Source organism: Dipodomys merriami, unplaced genomic scaffold (genome assembly GCF_024711535.1).
Source record: "Dipodomys merriami isolate MVZ:Mamm:240054 unplaced genomic scaffold, mDipMer1.0.p SCAF_19, whole genome shotgun sequence".
NCBI classification, from domain to species: Eukaryota; Metazoa; Chordata; class Mammalia; order Rodentia; family Heteromyidae; genus Dipodomys; species Dipodomys merriami.
In genome coordinates, this window is record NW_027203270.1 from 19,312,847 (window position 1) to 19,333,215 (window position 20,369).

The following is a 20,369-nucleotide window of genomic DNA, read 5'->3' on the forward strand; positions in this document are numbered from 1 at the left end:
AGGAGAGCGCTCTACCGCTTGAGCCATAGCACCACTTCCGGTTTTCGGGTGGTTTACTGAAGATAAGAATCTCGCGGGCTTTTATGCCCCCGCTGGCCTTGAACCAAGTTCCTCAGATCTCAGCCTCCTGAGTAGCTAGGATTACAGGCGTGAGCCACCGGCACCTGGTGGTATATTACAATTTTTAAGAAGACACACAGATACCTCAAAAGTATTGTTTGGACAGAACTACTTAACAAATTGGATTTTTAGGTAGTCAGCCTAGAGGCATCACTAAAAAATTATTGAGACACTAAGGGATAAGGAAATATCCAGCATAACCAATTTTATAATAAACTAATACCCCATAGTTTCAGAATTCTTAGGTCCAATTTGGAATTTTTTCATATTTTCTTTTCTTTTTCCTATACAAATATTTTGTCACAGTGCTAATCTGCATCAATACTATTTAGAAGCAGTTTAGTAAGATGTAATAACTACCTGTCAGCATTCATGAGCAATCTCAAAGGGTATGAATTATCCAGCTGCATTCAATGGGAAGGTGAGTACACTATTCAAAAATGCCAAGAAAAAGTACGTTTCTATATACATTTGAAACAAAAGCCTCAAGACAGAGGAAGATACTAAATCAGGACATTTTACTACCAATATAGAGAAATAACTCAAATGAGGTACACAAGATTGGATAATTACCCTTCACACTACTAAATGCTTTCTTGAGATGGTAGACAAAATTTGTGCCTATTAACAGTAGAGCACTGTAGGTCAAAATATTTAGGTCTTAATACTCTCTTTAGGTCTTAAAACTTTCGTTACATTTTATAAAACATATGTATATTTCCCTTAACATATGTTCCATTCCCTAAATGATGCTAGGAAGCAAAATTCTGTATCCTCAATCACATTTTGCTAACATAATATTGGAACACTGGGAATAGTTTTTTTCATATTTGTAAGGATTTTAATGAACAAAAGAAATTAAATACAAACTTATAAGGAAAATAGAATTCTGTGTAACTGGCAAACTCAGATCCAAATTCTAAGTCTTCTTCCAGATTGCAGTGGTGGCGGAGTGACAGGATGGTAATGAATACAAAACTTACTTTCAGCTTAATATATATTAAAAACAAAAACTTTGAGGAAATATAGCTTTAAGTTGAATAGCATCTTTTGAAATAACCAGCTCAGGATAGCTCTTACAATTCTGAGTTTCTATTCAACTAGACTTGGGACAAAAATGAAGATTTTTGGGCTACAGTAACTTTTGAGTCCAGTTTCAAAAGTGAGCCAGGTTTTTTTCCAGGAAAATTTCTGACTCCTAGACAAAAGTCATTCATTTCAATTGACCAAAGCATTTCAAAGTAATTTCAATGAAAGTGAGTTCTAGGGAAAGAATTTAACCATCATTTCTAAAATTTCAGGGGTTGTCATAGAGGTGATAGATATTGGGATGCAGAAATACAAAAATCTTAAAGCCTCACAAAAAAGTATTTCACTTTACTTTATCATCTTATTCTGCCATACAGAATAACTTTTAACATTCCTGCTGTATTTTTTTTTGTCAGTTGTAGGGCTTGAACTCTGGGCCTGGGCACTGCCCCTCAGCTCTTCAGCTCAAGGCTAGTGCTCTACCACCTAAGCCACAGCACCACTTCCAGTTTTCTGGTAGTTTATTATAGGTAAGAGTCTCATAGATTTTCCTGCCTGGACTGGCTTTGAACTGCAATCCTCAGATCTCAGCCTCCTGAGTAACTAGGATTATAGGCATGAGCCACCAGTTCCTGGCTTAATCTTTTTTTTTGGGGGGGGGAAGGGTCCGGTCGTGGGGCCTGAACTCTGGACCTGGGTGCTGTCCCTCAGCTCTTCAGCTCAAGGCTAGCGTTCTACCACTTGAGCCACAGTGCCACTTCTGGTTTTTTTCTTTTTGCTTATGTGGTGCTGAGGAATCGAACCCAGGGCCTCATGCATGCAAGGCAAGCGCTCTACCACTGAGCCACCTTCCCAGCCCTCTTTTTTTTTTTATAATAATATTTTCAAAGTATTCACAACCTCTCTCTGAACCCATTTCTACACTCTATGAACATTTCTACACTCTATGAGACACTCCCTGTCTACAAGTCCTGGGAAGCAGGCTAAAGGAGAAGCTTTCAGGGTCATTATGGGGGCTGCTTTCACTCTTATTCTCCTTCCTGTGAGAAAAATATGTCCCAAATAGAAGCTGCTCTTCTATCCTGGAAGCTAGAAAGAAGATATATTACGAATAACAACAGCTGATCTGTAGCCAATAGTTACAACAGTAAGAAATAAATGCTTCTTGTAAGCATTGTAAGTTTTAGGATTATTTGGGCAAAAGCTGAATAAAACCAGATGTGGTACTCATATTTAAAGACAGCTACTCCTGGAAAGTGGATACAATTAGTGCCACTATCTCAAAAACAAAACAAGTTGGGCACATTGCCTCAAGCCTATAATTCTATCTACTTGGGAGGGAGAGACTGTGGGGTTGTAGTTTAAGGACAGTCTGGTAAGATTCCATCTCAACCAATGGCTGGGTGTAGTAGTGCTTGATCAGGAAGTACACATAGGAAGGATCTCAACCCAGGCTGGCTTAGGTAAAAAAAGACACTTTCTTAAAAAATAACAAATACAGCAGGGTGCTGGTGGCTCACACCTATAATCATAGCTACTCAGGAGGCTGAGATTTAAGAATCATACTCTGAAGCCAGCTCAGGCAGGAAAATCCATGAGACTCTATCTCCAATTAACTACCAAAAAAGCCGGAATAGATCTGTGGTTCAAGTGGTAGAATGTTATTAGCCTTGAGCACAAAAGCTCAGGGACAGCACCAGGCCTTGAGTTCAAGCCCAGGAATGACACAATTTTTTTTAAAAGTCAGGTGCAGGTGGCTCATGCTTGTAATCCCAGCTACTTGGGAGGCTGAGATCAGAGGATAGTGGTTTGAAGGCATCCTGAGTAGTAAAGCCTATGAGACTCTTATCTCCAATGAATCACAGAAAAAGCCCAAAGTAGATCTGTGGCTCAAGTGGGAGCTGGCTAGCCTTGAGGGGGAAAAAAAGCCCAAGATAATGCCCAGGCCCAGATTTCAAGCCTTAGGACTGGCACAAACACACTGTGAAACTCATCTCCAATTAACCACCAGAAAACTGGAAGTGGTGCTGTGGCTCAAGTGGTAGAGTCTTGAGCTGAAGAGCTGAGGGAAAGTGCCCAGACCCAGAGTTCAAGGCCCACAACTGACAAAAAAAAAAAAAAAAAAAAGACAGAAAGATGTAGCTGTATTTTCCAATGACCAATTTAAACATAAGAATGAGTCTTGCCAGGCGCTGGTGGCTCATGCCTCTAATCCTAGCTACTCAGGAGGCTGAGATCTGAGGATCACGGTTCAAAGCCAGCCTGGCAGGAAAGTCTGTGAGGTTCTTATCTCCAATAAACCACTCGAAAATCGGAAGTGGTGCTGTGGCTCAAGCAGTAGAGTGCTCGCCTTGAGCTGAAGAGCGCAGGGATAGCACCAAGCCCAGAGTTCAAGTCCCACAACCGACAAAAAAAAAAAAAATGAGTCTTAAAAATAAACAGAAAAATATGATTTGGTAAAGAAACAAAGATCCAGAAACCAACTCTAAAAGAATACATTTAGGAGTAAGCAACAAAAAATTTAAAGTAACTGTCATAAAGCTGTTCATAAAGAACTAAAAGAGAGCATAGACAACTAGTAAAATCAGGAAAATGCTGCATGGAACAAAACAAGAAGATCAACAGAGATAAAAAACCATGAAAGAAAAACAAATGAAAATTCTGGAGCTGACAAATGGAGAGACAGTGATCTGACAATGTGATTAGAAAGGTTCAACAACAGATTTGATCAGGCAGAAAAATTACAACAAACTTGAAGACTGACTATTTGAAAGCATGTCAATGAAAGCAAAAAGAAAGCAGAATGAGGAATAAGAGTGCAATCTGTATGTAGCACAGGAGAGAGATTCCCAGTTCAATCCTCAGCATGACCCCAAAAAACAGAATAAAGAAAAATAAAGTGAGTTGAAGTGGTTTATGGGAAAAATCAAACTAATGTATATATTATAAGGGTATCAAAAGGAGAAGAAAGGAGACAGAATGTGAATTTGAGGAAATAATAGAAAACTCCAAATCTGGGAAAGAAATTGACATATTACCTGAAACTTCAAGCACATCTTTATTTTTAATCACATACAAAAATTACCCCCTTCCTACTTTATTATGCCATAAACTGCAGCTTTATATATATATATATATATATATATATATATATATATATTACACATTCATTAACATTAGATTTATAAATATTTTGTGTGCTTTCATCTTTTATATGTAGCATAAAAAATAAGGTTGGATTTATGCCCCAAACTGCAGTAATACAGAATTGTCTGTTCATATATAGTAGACACACTTTCCTTTGGGTGGAAGGAGCAGTAGCGGAGCTTGAACTCATGGTCTTGCACTTGCTAGGCAGGTGTTCAATGACTTGAGTTATGTTTGAGATTGAATCAGACCATAACTCTCCTACCTATGCTCCCAACATAGTTGGATAGGTATCTGTCATCATACTTAGTGTATTCGTTGAGATGGAGTCTTGCTAACTTTTTGTCTGTACTGACTTTAAACCTTGATCATGCTGATTAATTGAGATTACAGATATAAACTACTGTGTCCAATTCTAAAAGTAGAATCTTGAAGGGGTATTTTATACATTCATTCTTATAGCATTATTTACAATAGCCAAGAGGTAGAGCTAACCTAAATATCTATCAATGGATGAATGGATAAACAAAATGTGACATATAATTCAATAAAATATTATTCAGCCTTAAGAAGGGAAAAAAATCTGTCACATATTTCAACATGAGTAAACCTTAAGGATATAAACAAGGATGTAAGCCTTACAGACACACAGACACACACACACAACTACATGATTTCATTTATATGAGGTATTTAAAGTAGTCAAATTCATAAAAGCAGAAAGGACAGTGGTGTTTAACAGGGCTGATAGGTAGGGAGATACTGTTATTACAAGTAGGGAATCTTGGTTTTGTAAGATGATAATGTTTTGAAGATAGATTGCACAACAATATGAACATATTTGACATTACCCAACTATAAATTTGAAAGCTGTCAAAGGGTAAACTATGTGCTTGGAATGCATTTTTTCTTATAAAAAGTTAATTTTAAAATAATATAAAAAGTTCTACACTCTCAAAAATAAAATACTAAGTTTTTAGTAAAATGCACATAAACATACCCTCCACACACCAAGAACTCATTTGAAGCACGTCTGCCAGCAGTTCCCATTGGCATATCATCTAAGGAGAAAGAGAAAAATGCAGTCCATTTTGTTAACCACATGCTTTTGTTTCAGCATGATAGGAAACAATGAGTACAATATAATCTTACCATGTGTTTATGTTTTAATTTTAGCCACTAGAAATAGGGGAACACAGAAAATCCCACCCAGCTGAGAACCTTCATTGCTTACCCTAAGCAAACCTAGGGTCTTATTGAGGTAAAGTGCTACATTCACTGCCATGTTCACTATTTAGTATTAGCAAACACTATGCTGTTATTTTCTATCAAATTCCTATCTACAGGATACTGACAAATTTTTTTCAGTGTCATATCCTTACACTCTTTTGTCCATGATACTCTGTGATTTTTTTCCTTTACTAGATTTATAGGGTATTATTTTTTGTTCATTTTTTTGCCTATGTAATCCTTGTTTTTTGTTGTCAAGATGAGGCCTAGCTATATTGTCCACGCAGGTCTCAAACTCAAGCAATTTTCATGCCTCAGGCTTCCTTTCCCTCAAGCAGCTAGGACCATCATGCCAGGCCTGCTCTGTGATTTTTATCTCAGTTTTGCAAAGAACACATATATCACATATCAGTACTGATCGTAAAGAAAGTCTAATGTACAATTACCCCATTCTCACCCAAATTTTTCACCAGTTGATGAAACAGTAGCACATACCACAGACCATCTTCATCTACCTCTGCCTTTTGTACATGAGCGTAGCACAGCTCAGAACTCAAGAGACCCTCATTCTATCATTGTTATATACCATATTGCTCTATGTCATTTATGTGATATAAAACAGCAATCTTGGCCAAATAATACCTTAAAACAAAATATGTTGTTCATCTATACTGAAAGGGGATGGGGGAGCCACAATTCCTCTGACTGACTTTATATGGGACATTTATTTGGCTCATCTCAGATTTCGGTTCATATAAAGCTTATGTTCTAGGAGTCAAAGAAACTAATAATGTCAGGTAATGGTAAGAAGCAAGACAAAAATAAACTAGGGTAAGGGAACAAAGAATTCCCTCAAAATAGTCAGGAAGCTATTCTGAAAACACAAAACAGTTCCTGTAGCAGAATGGAAGAAATGGAAGAAGAGACAAGCACAGAACTAGGTTTCATCAAGTATACTTTGTTTTGTAGCTTTGAATTTGGAACAATATATAATTATAGAAGACAAAAGAAAATTAAGTCGGTTGCTGGTGGCTCATGTCCATAATCCTAGCTACTCAGGAGGCTGAGATCTGAGGATTGCAGTTTGAAGTCAGTCTGGACAGCAAAGTCCGTGGACTTTTATATCCAATTAACCACCAAAAAGCCAGAAGTGTAACTGTGACTCAAGTGGTTGAGCTCTAGCCTTGAGCTAAAAATAAAAAAACTCAGGAATCACATCCAAACCCTGAATTCAAGCCCTAAGACCAGCACAAACAAAAAACAAAAACAAAAACAAAGGAAAAAAATCCCTAGAAATAAAAAGAAACAAAAGAGCCTAATATCATTTATCAATTTGGTAGCTTAATTGCCAGAGGAAAAATACTTCAAGAGATTTTGAAACTCTGTAATTTACATTTCTGTAACAGATTATCCTAACAACACAAAGATTACAAAAAGATTTTAAATAGCTTTTAATATTTTAAGTAATGTTCATATTATTATTTTGATACCATAGTTATTTTAGACAGTTAAATTATCCTGAAAGCAAGAGGAAAGAAAAGAGCTTAGGGCTGGGAAGGTGGCTCATTGGTAGAGCGCTTGCCTTGCATGCCAGAGGCCCTGGGTTCGATTCCTCAGCACCACATAAGCAAAAAGAAAAAAGCCAAAAAGTGGCACTGTGGCTCAAGTGGTAGAGTGCTAGTCTTGAGCTGGAGAGCTGAGGGACAGCGCCCAGGCCCAGAGTTCAGGCCCCACGACCGGACCCCCCCCCCCCCAAAAAAAGAAAAGAGCTTAATCTCAGACAAAAAAGAATATAAAAAGAAAGATAACAGGTGAGTAACTTTGTAATACATTGCAAGTATGTATGAAAACAGCATAAAGAACTTTAGTGAAAACAGTTGATCAATATGGGGCTGGGGATCAAGGAAAGAGAAATAGGCTCTTCAGGAAGAAATAGGCTCTAGCAGGACTAATATGGAGGATGAAGGGGATTGAATATGGTCAAAATAGGGTTTTTTGCAACTATGAAAATAGAACAAAGAAATGCTGATATTGTTTTGGGAAGTGAAAAGGGGGAAGTATGATAGAGAGTGAGATGGATTGGAATATTTTGCAAGTGTGTGGAAATGTAACAATAAAATCCCTCCTCTTCCTATATAACTAATATAAGCTAAAAAAATAAAAAAGAAAAACTTATTGCCACAAAAATCTGGAAGCCAAGACGGATAACACATCTGTAATCCCAGCACTCAGAAGGCTGAGACAGGATACTGATACTGATTTCCAGGCCAGCCTACAGTGAGATCCTTCCTCAAAAAAGATTAGGTTCTTTCACATCTTCTTAACCCAATAAGAGAATTTATAACCGAGAAGTAAACTAATTTTATGTTGCAGAACTTCAAAAGGCTTTAAATAATTAGCAGTACTAGGTACCTTTCAAAGTAATCTTGAAAAGTAGGACTATTAGAAAGTCTATTCAGAAGTTGTAATTTAGTAAACAATAGTGTATTATATTCAGAAGTTTTGTTAAATGAAAGGATAGCTGCTCATATCACAGGGAATAACTGGTAACAGTGAGAGGGTAGAAATGTCAGTTTGTTGAATAAAGAGAAGAGGAGAGAATGCAGTAAAGAATTCACACACAAGCCAGGTGCTGACGGCTCACACCTTTAATCCTAGTTACTCAGCCCGGGCAGAAAAGTCCATAAGACTCTTATCTCCAATAAACCACCAGAAAACTGGAAGTGGTGCTGTGGCTCAAGTGGTAGAGAGCTGAAGAGCTGAGGGATAGTGCCCAGGCCCAGAGTTCAAGCCCCACGACCGACAAAAACAAACAAACAAAAAAAGAATTCACACATAATGTCTATGTACAACTACTTAATAATAAAAATTTTAGATTCTTTTTTTTTTTTTTTTTTTGTCGGCCGTGGGGCTTGAACTCTGTGCCTGGGTGCTGTCCCTCAGCTCTTCAGCTCAAGGCGAGCACTCTACCACTTGAGCTACAGCGCCACGTCCGGTTTTCTGGTGGTTTATTGGAGATAGGAGTCTCACGGTCTCTCCTGCCCGGGCTGGCTTTGAACCGCCATCCTCAGATCTCAGCCTCCTGAGTAGCTAGGATTACAGGCGTGAGCCACCAGCGCCCGGCAATAATAAAAATTTTAAAAAGTAATGTTTGTTTCATTATAGTAACCATTGTACTAAGTAGGCCTCATATAATGTGTTGTATGTCTTAAATATTCACAACCAATATATGTATATATATATATATATATATGTATATATATATATATACATATATATATATATATATATATTTTTTTTTTTTTTTGGTCCGGTCATGGGGCCTGAACTCTGGGCCTGGGCACTGTCCCTCAGCTCTTCAGCTCAAGGCTAGAGCTCTACCACTTGAGCCACAGCACCACTTCTGGGTTTTTTCTTTTTGCTTATGTGGTGCTGAGGAATCGAACCTAGGGCCTCATGCATACAAGGCAAATGCTCTACCACTGAGCCACCTTACCAGCCCCAACTCTTTTTTTGGGGGGGGGGTCTGGTCATGGGCCTGAACTCTGGGTCTGGGTGCTGTCCCTCAGCTCTTCAGCTCAAGGCTCATGCTCTACCACTCGAGCCACAGTGCCACTTCTGGCTTTTTTTCTTTTTGCTTATGTGGTGCTGAGGAATGGAACCCAGGGCCTCATGCATGCAAGGCAAGCGCTCTACCACTGAGCCACCTTCCCAGCCCCCTCACAACCAATATATTTTAAAAGTGCAAAATATCCCAGAAATCAGAAGGCTGAGATAGAAGGACCATGAGCTGAAAAGCCAGCTTGGGCTATATAAAGTGAGTTCAAGGATAGCTTGGGCTATATAGTGGGACTCAATGAACAAACAGTCAGAATTTCATATTCTTTTTTCTAACTCCATGCAGATAGACCATGACCATCCTCTCCTACAGCCAAACACTGGATGTTTATACTTGGGACTTAATTTCTGGATTCTGGGATACATAAATAAATAAAGTCAAGGGTATTATAGCTTTAAAAGATTGATGAGAAAAAGCTGTTTCCACATTGACTATTGAGGCTGCCAAATATCTTAGCAAATTTTGTACTTCCAAATAGTGTAACTCCTTTGATAGAAGACTGGATAAATCTTTGAGGTATATAGGTAGCCCTATATGGTCCAAGGAAATGTTCTTGTCATATCACATCATTTAGATGCTTACTATAAATAGGTCCTATTTATAGAACTTTTAAATATTTTTTAAAATTTGTGTACTGGTACTGTGGCTTGAACTCAGAGCTCGGGTGCTTTCCCTGAATTTTTATGTTCATATCTGGCGCTATACCACTTGATAAGTCACATCTTAACTTCTGACTTTTTTTTCATAGACTTTTCTGTCAGGGGTGGCTTCAAACAGGATTCTCCTGAGTAGGTATGAGCCACTAGTGCCTGACCCCAAACATCTTTTGAATTCTCACTTTTTCCCCTAGTATTAGAGTTTGAATTCAGTGCCTTATGCTTGGCTTTGCTTGCTTGCTTAGTTGATGCTCTACCACTTGAGCAATCCTCCAGACTGGCTTTTGGATGATTATTCTGGAGATGGGAGTCTCTCAGATTTTTTTGCCTAGGCTGGCTTCAAATCTTGATCCTCTGGATCTCAGCCTGTAGTTAGTATTACAGGTATGAGTACCAACACGAGTCAAATTCTTTATTCTTAATTATGAGGGCACTACAAAACAGAATAGTGCAGATTGAAGAACAATTCGGGGGGGGGGGGAATGAACTTTTGAAAATTCTAAACATGATAGCATAAATGAAAACTTCAATAGAAGAGGGTTAAAAATTACAGCCTAGCTGGGTGCCAGTGGCTCACACCTGTAATCCTAGCTACTCAGGAGGCTGAGATCTGAGGATCGTGGTTCAAAGCCAGCCCAGGCAGGAAAATCTGTGAGACACTTATCTCCAGTGAAACCACTCAGAAAACTGGAAGTTGTGCTGTGGCTCAAGTGGTAGAGTGCTATCCTTGAGCTGAAGAGCTGAGGGACAGTGCCCAGGCCCAGAGTTCAAACCCAACGACTGACAAAAAAATAAATAAATAAACAAAAATTTAAAAATTGCAGCCTGCTGGGATCCAGTGGTTCACACCTCTTATCTTAGTTATACAGTAAGCTGAGATATGAGGATCTCAGTTCAAAGCCAGCTCAGGTAGGAAACTCCATGAGACTCATATCCAATTAACTGCCAAAAAGCTGGAAATAGAATTGTGGCTACAATGGTGAACCACTAGCCTTGACCAAAAAAGCTCACTGAGAGTGTCTCTCTCACACACACACACACACACACACACACACACACATACATTATAGCCATTATTTTGACTAAACTCTTTTTTAGGACTCAACTCAACTAAAAATAAGTGGCTCACACTTAGTTCATTATCACCAACCTGAAACTAAGCTTTTTATGTGAAAATCCGAGAAATTAAGCTTAGGAGAGCTAACAGCCAAATTCTCAACCAGCTTAGTTTCAATAGACATGAAGTCCCTTAATATTTTTACAGAAAAGGTAACACAGTCCTTTGCCATTGCTCCATCTCACTTTTCAGAAGGAAAGTAACCTTGAAATGATGAGAAACTTGCTTTGCTTTCCTCTTCTCCTTCCTTTTCATTGGTATTAAGAGTTTGAATTCTGGAGCTGGGAAGGTGGCTCAGTGGTAGAGTGATTGCCTTGCATGCATGAGGCCCTGGGTTCGATTCCTCAGCAACACATAAGCAGAAAAATATGGAAGTGGCACTGTGGCTCAAGTGATAGTGTTCTAGCCTTGAGCTGAAGAGCTGAGGGACAGCATCCAGGCCCAGAGTTCAGGCCCCATGACCAAAAAAAAAAAAAAAAAAAAAAAGAGTTTGAATTCTGGGCTTCAAACTTGCGAGACAGGCATTTTACCATTGAACCATACCTCCAGCCCTTTTTCACACAGGTTATTTTTGAGGTAGTCTGGCTTTCTTGCCTGGGTCCCCATATAGCCTGTAATTCATCTATTTTAGGTTTCTCATCTTATCTAGGATGACAGGGACCTGTCACCATGCCCAATTTCTTCTGTTGAGATAGTCTTGTGTACTTTTTCCCAGGACAACCTGAAACCACAATCTTCCCAATCTCAGCCTCGAACATGGCTGGGATGTCAGGTGTATGTCACCATGTCCGGCTATTAGTTGAGAAGGGATCTTGTGTTTGTTCAGAGTGGCATAGTATTGCAACCCTCCCTTTCTCAGCCTCCCAAGTAACTAAGATCACAGGTATGTGCCACTAGCATTCAGTCCTTTTACTGTCTTGAAACCAAACTCCTTTGTTCAATCCAAAAATATATAGAACAATCTATTACCTAATTCTAGAACAGAAAATGAAGGCAATTGAGACCTTTAAGTTGTAATTTTGTCCTTTGATAAGGGTTAGAAAAACATCTGGTGTCCTGAATCTTGTATATGCATTTTTCTAATTTGGGAAGGCGAAAGGGAAATAACAAAATGCTGAAATAAGGATACAGGATGACTCATTGTAACAAGGAGATATATAAGACACTATGTTGAAAATGAACTTTACAACTTTGGTGGGGGAAGGGAGGAGTTGGGGAGGTGAGGAAAAACAATACTGGATAGGAAATGGACTCATTACCTTGCTCATGTAACTGTAACCCCTCTGTACAGAATCTTTACAATAAAAAATACATATTAAAATTTTTAAAAATCATTAAAGAAATTTCCCTAAATGTAAAGCAATAAAAAGACAGAAAATCACCAGGCATCGGTGGCTCACTCCTGTAATCCAAGCTACTCAGGAGAGATCTGAGGATCACAATTCAAAGCCAGCCTGGGCAGAAAAGTCTGTGAAACTCATCTCCATGAAACCACCAGAAAACTGGAAGTGGCACTGTGGCTCTAGTGGTAGAATGTTCACCTTGAGCTGAAGAGCTGAGGGACAGCGCCCAGGCCCAGAGTTCAAGTCCCACAACTGACAGAAAAAAAAAAAAAAAAAAAAAGACAAAATCAAAGAAGATATAAAGATCAGGAGGTCACTCAGGTTTTGTTGCATACTACCTTTAAACTGGTGTGTGTGTGTGTGTGTGTGTGTGTGTGTGTGTGTGTGTGTGTGTGTGTGTGTGTGTGTGTGTGTGTGTGTGTGTGTGTGTGTGTGTGTGTGTGTGTGTGTGTGTGTGTGTGTGTGTGTGTGTGTGTGTGTGTGTGTGTGTGTGTGTGTGTGTGTGTGTGTGTTGAGTGCTCTAACACTTGTACTACAGCACCACTTCTGGTTTTTTCTTTTTCTTTGAGTAGTTTATTGGAGGTAAGAGTCTCACAAACTTTCCTGCCAGGGCTGGCTTTGAACCACCATCCTCAGACCTTAGCCTCCTGAGATAGTTACTGAGTAGTCAGGATTTTAGGCATAAAGCCACCAGTGCCCAGCTTTTTTTTTTCTTTGCCAACCCTGGGGTTTGAATTCAGGACCTGAGCACTGTCTCTGAGTGTGTCTTTGCTCAAGGCTAGCATTCTAGCATTCCACTTGAGTCACAGCTCCGATTTCAGCTTTTTTTTTTGTAGTTAAGTGGAGAGTCTCACAGACTTTCCTGCATGGATTGGCTTCAAACTCCAATCCTGAGATCTCAACCTCCTGAGCAGCTAGGATTACAGGTGTGAGCCATCAATTCCCAGTCTGTTCAGATGTTTCAAACATCGTATGTGCATATTTCACAATAACAGATTTTTAATAATTGAAGGATGATATGAAGGTGTGGCTAGAGCACTTGCTTATTAGCAAACATGAGGCCTTGAGTTTAAACCCCCAGAACCACCATGAGAGAAAAGAAAGGAAAAAGGAAAGAGAACAAGCATATAGCCAGGCTATGCAGGAGGTGAAAAATGTCATTTGGAAGCCAGCATTTGACAAAAGAAAAAAAAAAAGCCCCCATACTACTACAAAGAACATCTCCAAACTAAAAATCTAAAAGGGTTAGGGTGAAGGTATGGCTTAAATGGTAGAGTACCTACCTAGTAAGTGCAAGGACCTGAGTTAAAAGTCGAGTAGTAATAAAATCAAACAAGAAAACAAACAAAAGAGGTAGAGGCATAGTTCAAGTGACAGCACAGTTCCCTAGCATGAGCAAAGTCAAGGTACTTGGTTCAATCCCAAAAGAAAAAATAAAACCTCAAAAAACTTCCAAGGAAAGTTAACTATGAAAAAAAAATCTTAAGAAGTAAATATAAAACATTATATCACTGGGGACAATATGAAAAAGACTATTGGTACAACTCTTGGGCAGTGCTGGGGGTGTGTGAAACTCTGGGACTTACAGATGCATACCACTTCAGCTATACACTTAACCCTTTTTGCAGTTTTCCCTTTCCCTTTCCCCCTCTTCCTCCCTTCCTCTTTCTCTTTCTCTCTCCTCTCTCTCTTCTTTCTCTCTTTTTCTTTCCTTTTCTCTCTCTCCTTCCCTTCCTTTCCTTCCCTTCCCCCTTCCTTCCTTCCTTCCTACCTTCCTTCCTTTCTTCCTTCCTTCCTTCCTTCCTTCCTTCCTTCCTTCCTTCCTTCCATTTCTTTTCTTTCCTTGCGTGCCAGTACAAGGGCTTGAATTCAGGGCCTTGCCCTCTCATTCTGCTTTTTGTACATGACTGGTGCTTAATCACTTGAGTCACTGCTCCTATTCAGCCTTTTTTGCTGATTGATTGGAGATAGAGGGCTTTTCTGCTCAGGCGGTCTTGAAACTACAATCCTGAAAGTCTCAGCCTCAAGGTAGCTAGGGTTACATACATGTGCCACCATTGCCTAGCTCCTTTTTGCACTAGTTTCCAAATAGGGTCTTGCAGTTGTGCCTTGGCCTGTCGGAACCATGATATTCCCATTTATGCTTCCCATGGAGCTGGAATAAAAGATATACTCCATCTGTCATGCTCAGCTTTTTTAATTTGTTGAGGTGGGATCTTTGAAGCTTTTGGCTGGGGCTGGCCTCGAACTTGACCCTCCCTATGATTATAGATGAGTGCCACTTGACTAGCTTTTTTTAAAAAATTAATTAATTAATTTTTTTTGTGTCCGGTCGTGGGGCCTGAACTCTGGGCCTGGGCGCTGTCCCTCAGCTCTTCAGCTCAAGGCTAGCGCTCTACCACTGGAGCCACAGCGCCACTTTCGGCTTTTTTCTTTTTGCTTATGTGGTGCTGAGGAATCGAACCCAGGGCCTCAGGCATGCAAGGCAAGCGCTCTACTACTGAGCCACCTTCCCAGCTCTTGACTAGCTTTTATAGAGGTGAAGCCATACTTCTTTAAGGTATTCACTTAGAAGCGATTCTAATAGACGTACACAAGGATGCCTATTACAATATATTTTAACTGTGTTTAAAAGGCAGAAATAGCTGGGTGCTGGTAGCTATTGCCTGTAATCCTAGCTGCTTAAGAGGCTTAGTATATTTGGCAAAGTATATTTGGCAAACTATAGATCTCCTGATGCAAAAATTGTCCTGTAGTCAGTACTTAATAGTACTCAATTACTACTAAAGTGATCCAGCTTCTCTGATCCCAATGCTACCATGTTCAAATCATAGTTTGTTTCTTCTGTTTTTTTTTTGTGTTTTTTTTTGGTGCCAGTACTGGGGCTTAAACTCAGAGAGCTTTATAATCTTATTTTCTGACACTTTACCACCGAAGCCATACCTCCATTTCTGAGGATTATGGTTTGAAGCCAGCCTGGAGAAGAAAATCCATGAGATTCCTATCTCTAATTAAGTACCAAAAAGCTGGAAGTGGAGCCATGGCACAAGTTCAAGCACCAGGACTGGAATGTGCATGCGTGTGCACCCACTACACACACCAGAAAAAAAGGCAGTATAATCCAGTATAAATCAGTAAGAAGTGGCTCAAATGGTATAGCACCTAAGCCCCTGCCTAAGAAGCATAAGGTCCCGGGTTCAAATACCAGTACTAAAATAAACAGACAAGCAAACCTTGAAATTAGTAGGCAAATGGGAAAAACTGAACTTTAGTTTTTAATTACAAAATTGAAATGTTAAATTAACCAGTCGTATTACTAGATATGCAGCCAAATATATACAAATAAAAAGGTAACAAAAGGGCTGGGAAGGTGGCTCAGTTGTAGAGTGCTTGCCTTGCATGCCTGAGGCCCTGGGTTCGATTCCTCAGCACCACATAAGCAAAAAGAAAAAAGCCGGAAGTGGCGCTGTGGCTCAAGTGGTAGAGCTCTAGCCTTGAGCTGAAGAGCTGAGGGACAGCGCCCAGGCCCAGAGTTCAGGCTCCACAACCGGACCCACCAAAAAAACCCAAAAAACAAAAAGGTAACAAAAAGCAAAGAACCAGCTACAGAAATAAATATTCTACATTACTATTTACTTACAACTGTGAAAAGATAAAAATACTACGTTATGTATGAATATAGATACATATTGGATAGATAAAAGAGCTAAGAAACCTCTGGCATTGTTATATCTTTAAAAAAGCTATTTAAACAAATATGGCGGGCTGGGATGTAGCTCAATGGTAGAGTACTTGCCTAGCATGCATGAAGCCCTGAGTTCGATTCCTCAGTACCACATACACAGGAAAAGCTGGAAGTGGTGCTGTGGCTCAACTGGTAGAGTCCTAGCCTTTAGCAAAAGAAGGTCAGGGACAGTGCCCAGGCCCTGAGTTCAAGCCCCAGGACTGGCAAAAAAAAAAAAAAAACAACCCAAAAAGTAAATATGGCTAAATGTTAACAAGTATAAAAACAACATAGCAAAGTGGTTACTCTTAGCATACTGTATTATTTTTGAATTAGTTAATAATTTAAATGTTTGAATTTTGTTTTTAGTGCCAGGTCTGTGGCTTAAATTCAAGGCCTGAGATTTTTTGCTCAAGGCTAGTGCTCTACCACTTAAGCCACAGCTGCACTTTGAGCGGTTTTTTTTTTTTTTTTTTTTTTTTTTGTAGTTAATTGGAATTATGAGGCTCATAGACGTTGCTGTTTGAGCTGGCTTTGAAGTGTGATCCTCAGATCTCAGCCTCCTGAGTAGCTAGGATTACAGGTATTAGCCCCTGGCACCCATATGAATTAATTTTTATGAAGAAAGAAAACCACTGTACTGGATCATTTTTGAAGGTAACTCCTAGTTTTGTTCAGGCTGGGGATTCTGGCCCTAACAAGTATAAGCATAGCACCTGGCAGAAGCACCAAAGTATATTTGGCAAACTATACATCTCCTGATGCAAAAATTGTCCTGTAGTCAGTACTTAGTAGTACTCAATTACTACTAAAGGGATCCAGCTTCTCTGATCCCAATTCTACCATGTTCAAATCATAGTTTGTTTCTGTTTTTTGTTGTTTTTGTTTTTTTTTTTTTGGTGCCAGTACTGGGGCTTAAACTCAGAGAGCTTTATAATCTTATTTTCTGACACTTTACCACTGAAGCCATACCTCCACTTCTGGCTTTTTGCTGGTTAACTGGAGATGAGTGTTTGTTTGGGCTGGCTTTGAACTGTAATACTCAGATCTCAACATGAGCCATAACACCCAGATAACAATTTTGTATCTCATCTATGGGTCTTCTGTTGCCCCTTACTATTCCAAAGAAATGTATTTAATTAACCTGGATTCTAGTTTCTTTATAAAAATTTCTTTTTGGACTTGAAACTAACTGAGTTTACACTCAGGGTTCTATGCTTGCTAAATAGGTGCTCCACCATTTAAACCATGTCTGAAGCCCTTTTTACATTTACTATTTATCTGGGTCTTTCATTTTTGCCCATAATCAGACCTGAAATTCTCTCATTTATGTCTCCTATGTGGCTGGGACCACAGTTTGCCTATCATGTCTGGCTTTTTGATTGAGATGAGGTCTTACTAACTTTTTGCCTAGGCTGGCCTTAAATCCAGTCTTCCCAAATTCCATCTCCTAAGTAGCATGAACCACCCACCTAACCTACAAAAATTCTTCCTACATATTTATAGAGTTCATTCCTGAACTTTTTCCTGAATATATTTCCTAAATGAGAGCCAGATTGTTTTTAGGATTCCTCTGTTAATGGGTGTAATAGTCCATATCTGTAATCCCAGCACTAGAGTGGCAAAGGCAAGAAAAACATGGATTTAAGGCCAGACTAGAAGACACACGTGTGTGTGTACATATACGTATATGTATATATACACGTATGTATAGTGTGTTCTAAAGGACACACAACAAAGACCCCTTTGACCCTCTCTTAGGGTGTGTGTGTGTGTGTGTGTGCGTGCACGCGCTCGTGCACACACACGTGCACACTGGTCCTGAGGCTTGAACTCAGGGCTTGGGCACTGTCCCTAAGCTTTTGTGCTCAAGGCTTTTAGAACTCTACCACTTGAGCCACAGCTCCATTTCTTGCTTTTTTTTTTGTAGTTAATTGGAGATAAGAGTCTTACAAAGTTTCCTTCACAGGCTAGCTCTGAACTGTGATTCTTAGATCTTAGCCTCCTGAGTAGCTAGGATTATAGGCATGAACCACTGATGCCCAGAAACTACTACTTTTTTTTTCCTTTTTTGATCCTGGGGCTTGAACTCAGGGCCTTGGCACTGTCCCTAAGCTCTTTGTGCTTAAGGATAGCTCTCTACCACTTGAGCCATAGCACCACTTCTGGCTTTTTCTGATTAGTTTATTGGAGATAAGTTTCATGGACTCCCTGCCCCGACTAGCTTTGAACCACAATCCTCAGATCCCCGCTTCCTGAGTAGCTAGGATTACAGGCATAAGACATTGGTGCCTGGTTCCTCTTAGTTTTTTTGACACCAGTTCTTCCTTTACTGTGTTTTTTTCATTTTACTCAGTCTGCTTGCTTCTCTGTATCTTCTATTCAAATGTAAATATAATTTGTGATAATTTCTTATAAAGTTTTTATGCATCTTGAGAATACAAAACTATTGTCTTATGGAAGATCACTGAGCAGAAAGCAAGCAATTCTGAGAATTCAAACAATTAAAATACTCATTTGAAAAAGTGCTCTATGCAGGTGTGATATAAAGGCTTTCAAAATGCTAATTTGGTAATTTAAGAAATATAATGTGTACAAGTAGAAAAAATTCTCACATGAGTGGTCTGAAGAGATGTTGTGTGGAACCAAAACAAAGTCATCCGTGTCACAAGAAGAGTTCTTGCTACTAGTACTGGCAGAATCTTTGGATACTTGTAGATAGTTGGGAGGACCCAATGGTGGGGAGGATAAATTTTCTTCCTGAATATGTTGCATATCTGGAAGGGACTAAAATTGACAACAAAAAATTAAAACTGACCTCATAATCAAATGCAAGTCAGAATAGCCAACCACAAAGGAATTTTTTTCATAAAAGTGGGCATAAAGTTCAATCTAAGATTTCAAAAAGAAATCTCTTGGGAAAGTTTTCTTTTAGGAAAACAGTTTGCATAAAATGTTTGCATAAATGCTTCTAAATCATACCACTTATTACATCTATGTGTATACCTCCCCTGAAGCTTTTGAGAAAGTGAGTTCTTATCATTAATATCCTTATTATCTTTTGTAGGTATATTTTTCTCTTCTCACCTACCTTTTTGTTGTTTGGACTTAGGGCTTTGTGCTTCCTAAGCAGGCACTCCACCACTTAAGATACATGCTCTCATTTGCCTCTTAGAAAAAGTAAAAAATGCTGGGCACCTGGGCCTCACGTCTGTAATCCTAATTACTCAGGAGGCTGAGATCTGAGGATCAAGATTTGAAACAAGTCCAGGCAGACAAATATGAGAGACTTTATCTCCAATTAACCAGCAAAAAGCTGGAAGTGGAGGTGTGACTCAAGTGGTATAGCACAAGCGTTGCATAAAAGAGCTAAGGAAGAACATCAGGCCCTGAGTTCAAGCCTAAGTACTGGAACAAAGATGGAGCCATCCTGAGTCCTCTAACTTCTCACCTGGTATATTTACTCTAGTGACTGCTCTCTACTCCACCTTCAACTATTAATTTATAGGAAGACATTATTCTCTCCCGCATAGATTTTCTCTGATGAGTCCTAGACACCAGAGTTCACTGACCTAGACAATAAAACTCCATATGTATATTTCAAAGCATTGCTCCCATGTTCCTTTCTCCTTAAGTCCCAAATTTAAACAATCTTCAGTATCTTCAAACGCTTTACACTGCTGGCTAGCCCCTTCCTCATCTCTTTTTCTACCATGCCTTAAGTTCAGGCCCTCATTCTCAAAATTATGATGATAATTATAAGAGCCCTCACAGTTTCATGTATAAAAGAAAGAGTACCCCAAGGAGAGACCTCTCACCTCTGTATCTTTTTTGAACCTACTCCTGTATCATGTTTTGGAAAATTCTAGCTAAACTTCTCCATTTAAAATCATTCAAATGATTCACTTCAGCTTTAAACTCCTTTGCCCACTATATAATTCTTGGCAAGTTGCAGCTGCTCTCTCTGCCTTATTTTCTCCTAACCACATTACCAATACATTTATGCCTACAGACTGAACTTCTTGAAGTGGCCTTGTCCTTCCTGAATGATGGTCCAGCTATTTAAGATGGCAGCCACTATTTATGGCTACTGATCACTTGATATGTGGCTGGCATGTGATGAAGATTTCACAATGTTACCAGACTATTCTTGAACTCCTGGGATGTAGGTAGCTATAATCCTCCTGCATCAGCCTGCTTAGTGCTGGCATTACAGTTACATTCCACCACACTGGTATGACTACTATAACTACTTCAGACTTCATTTTTCAGACAAAGTTGAATGTAACTGGCCACAGTCACACTTCTTTAACTTCAAGTGTGGAGATTCTTCTGCTTGCAATACTTTTTTTATTGTTGTTGGTCGTGGGGCTTGAACTCTGGG

At 39.3% G+C, this 20,369-nt stretch overlaps 1 protein-coding gene across 2 annotated transcripts in view; it reads right to left on the reverse strand.

The window, feature by feature from the left end:
* The window catches only part of Ulk2 (unc-51 like autophagy activating kinase 2), an 83,478-nt gene that overhangs the window by 33,412 nt on the left and 29,697 nt on the right, over positions 1-20,369 (reverse strand). For both annotated transcript variants that reach the window (XM_070027612.1, XM_070027613.1), the window contains 2 exons: positions 18,601-18,772; positions 5,297-5,357 (listed from right to left, as the gene is read on the reverse strand). In XM_070027612.1, coding sequence (XP_069883713.1) covers positions 5,297-5,357; positions 18,601-18,772 — 233 coding nt within the window. The remainder of the gene's footprint in view (positions 1-5,296; positions 5,358-18,600; positions 18,773-20,369) is intronic.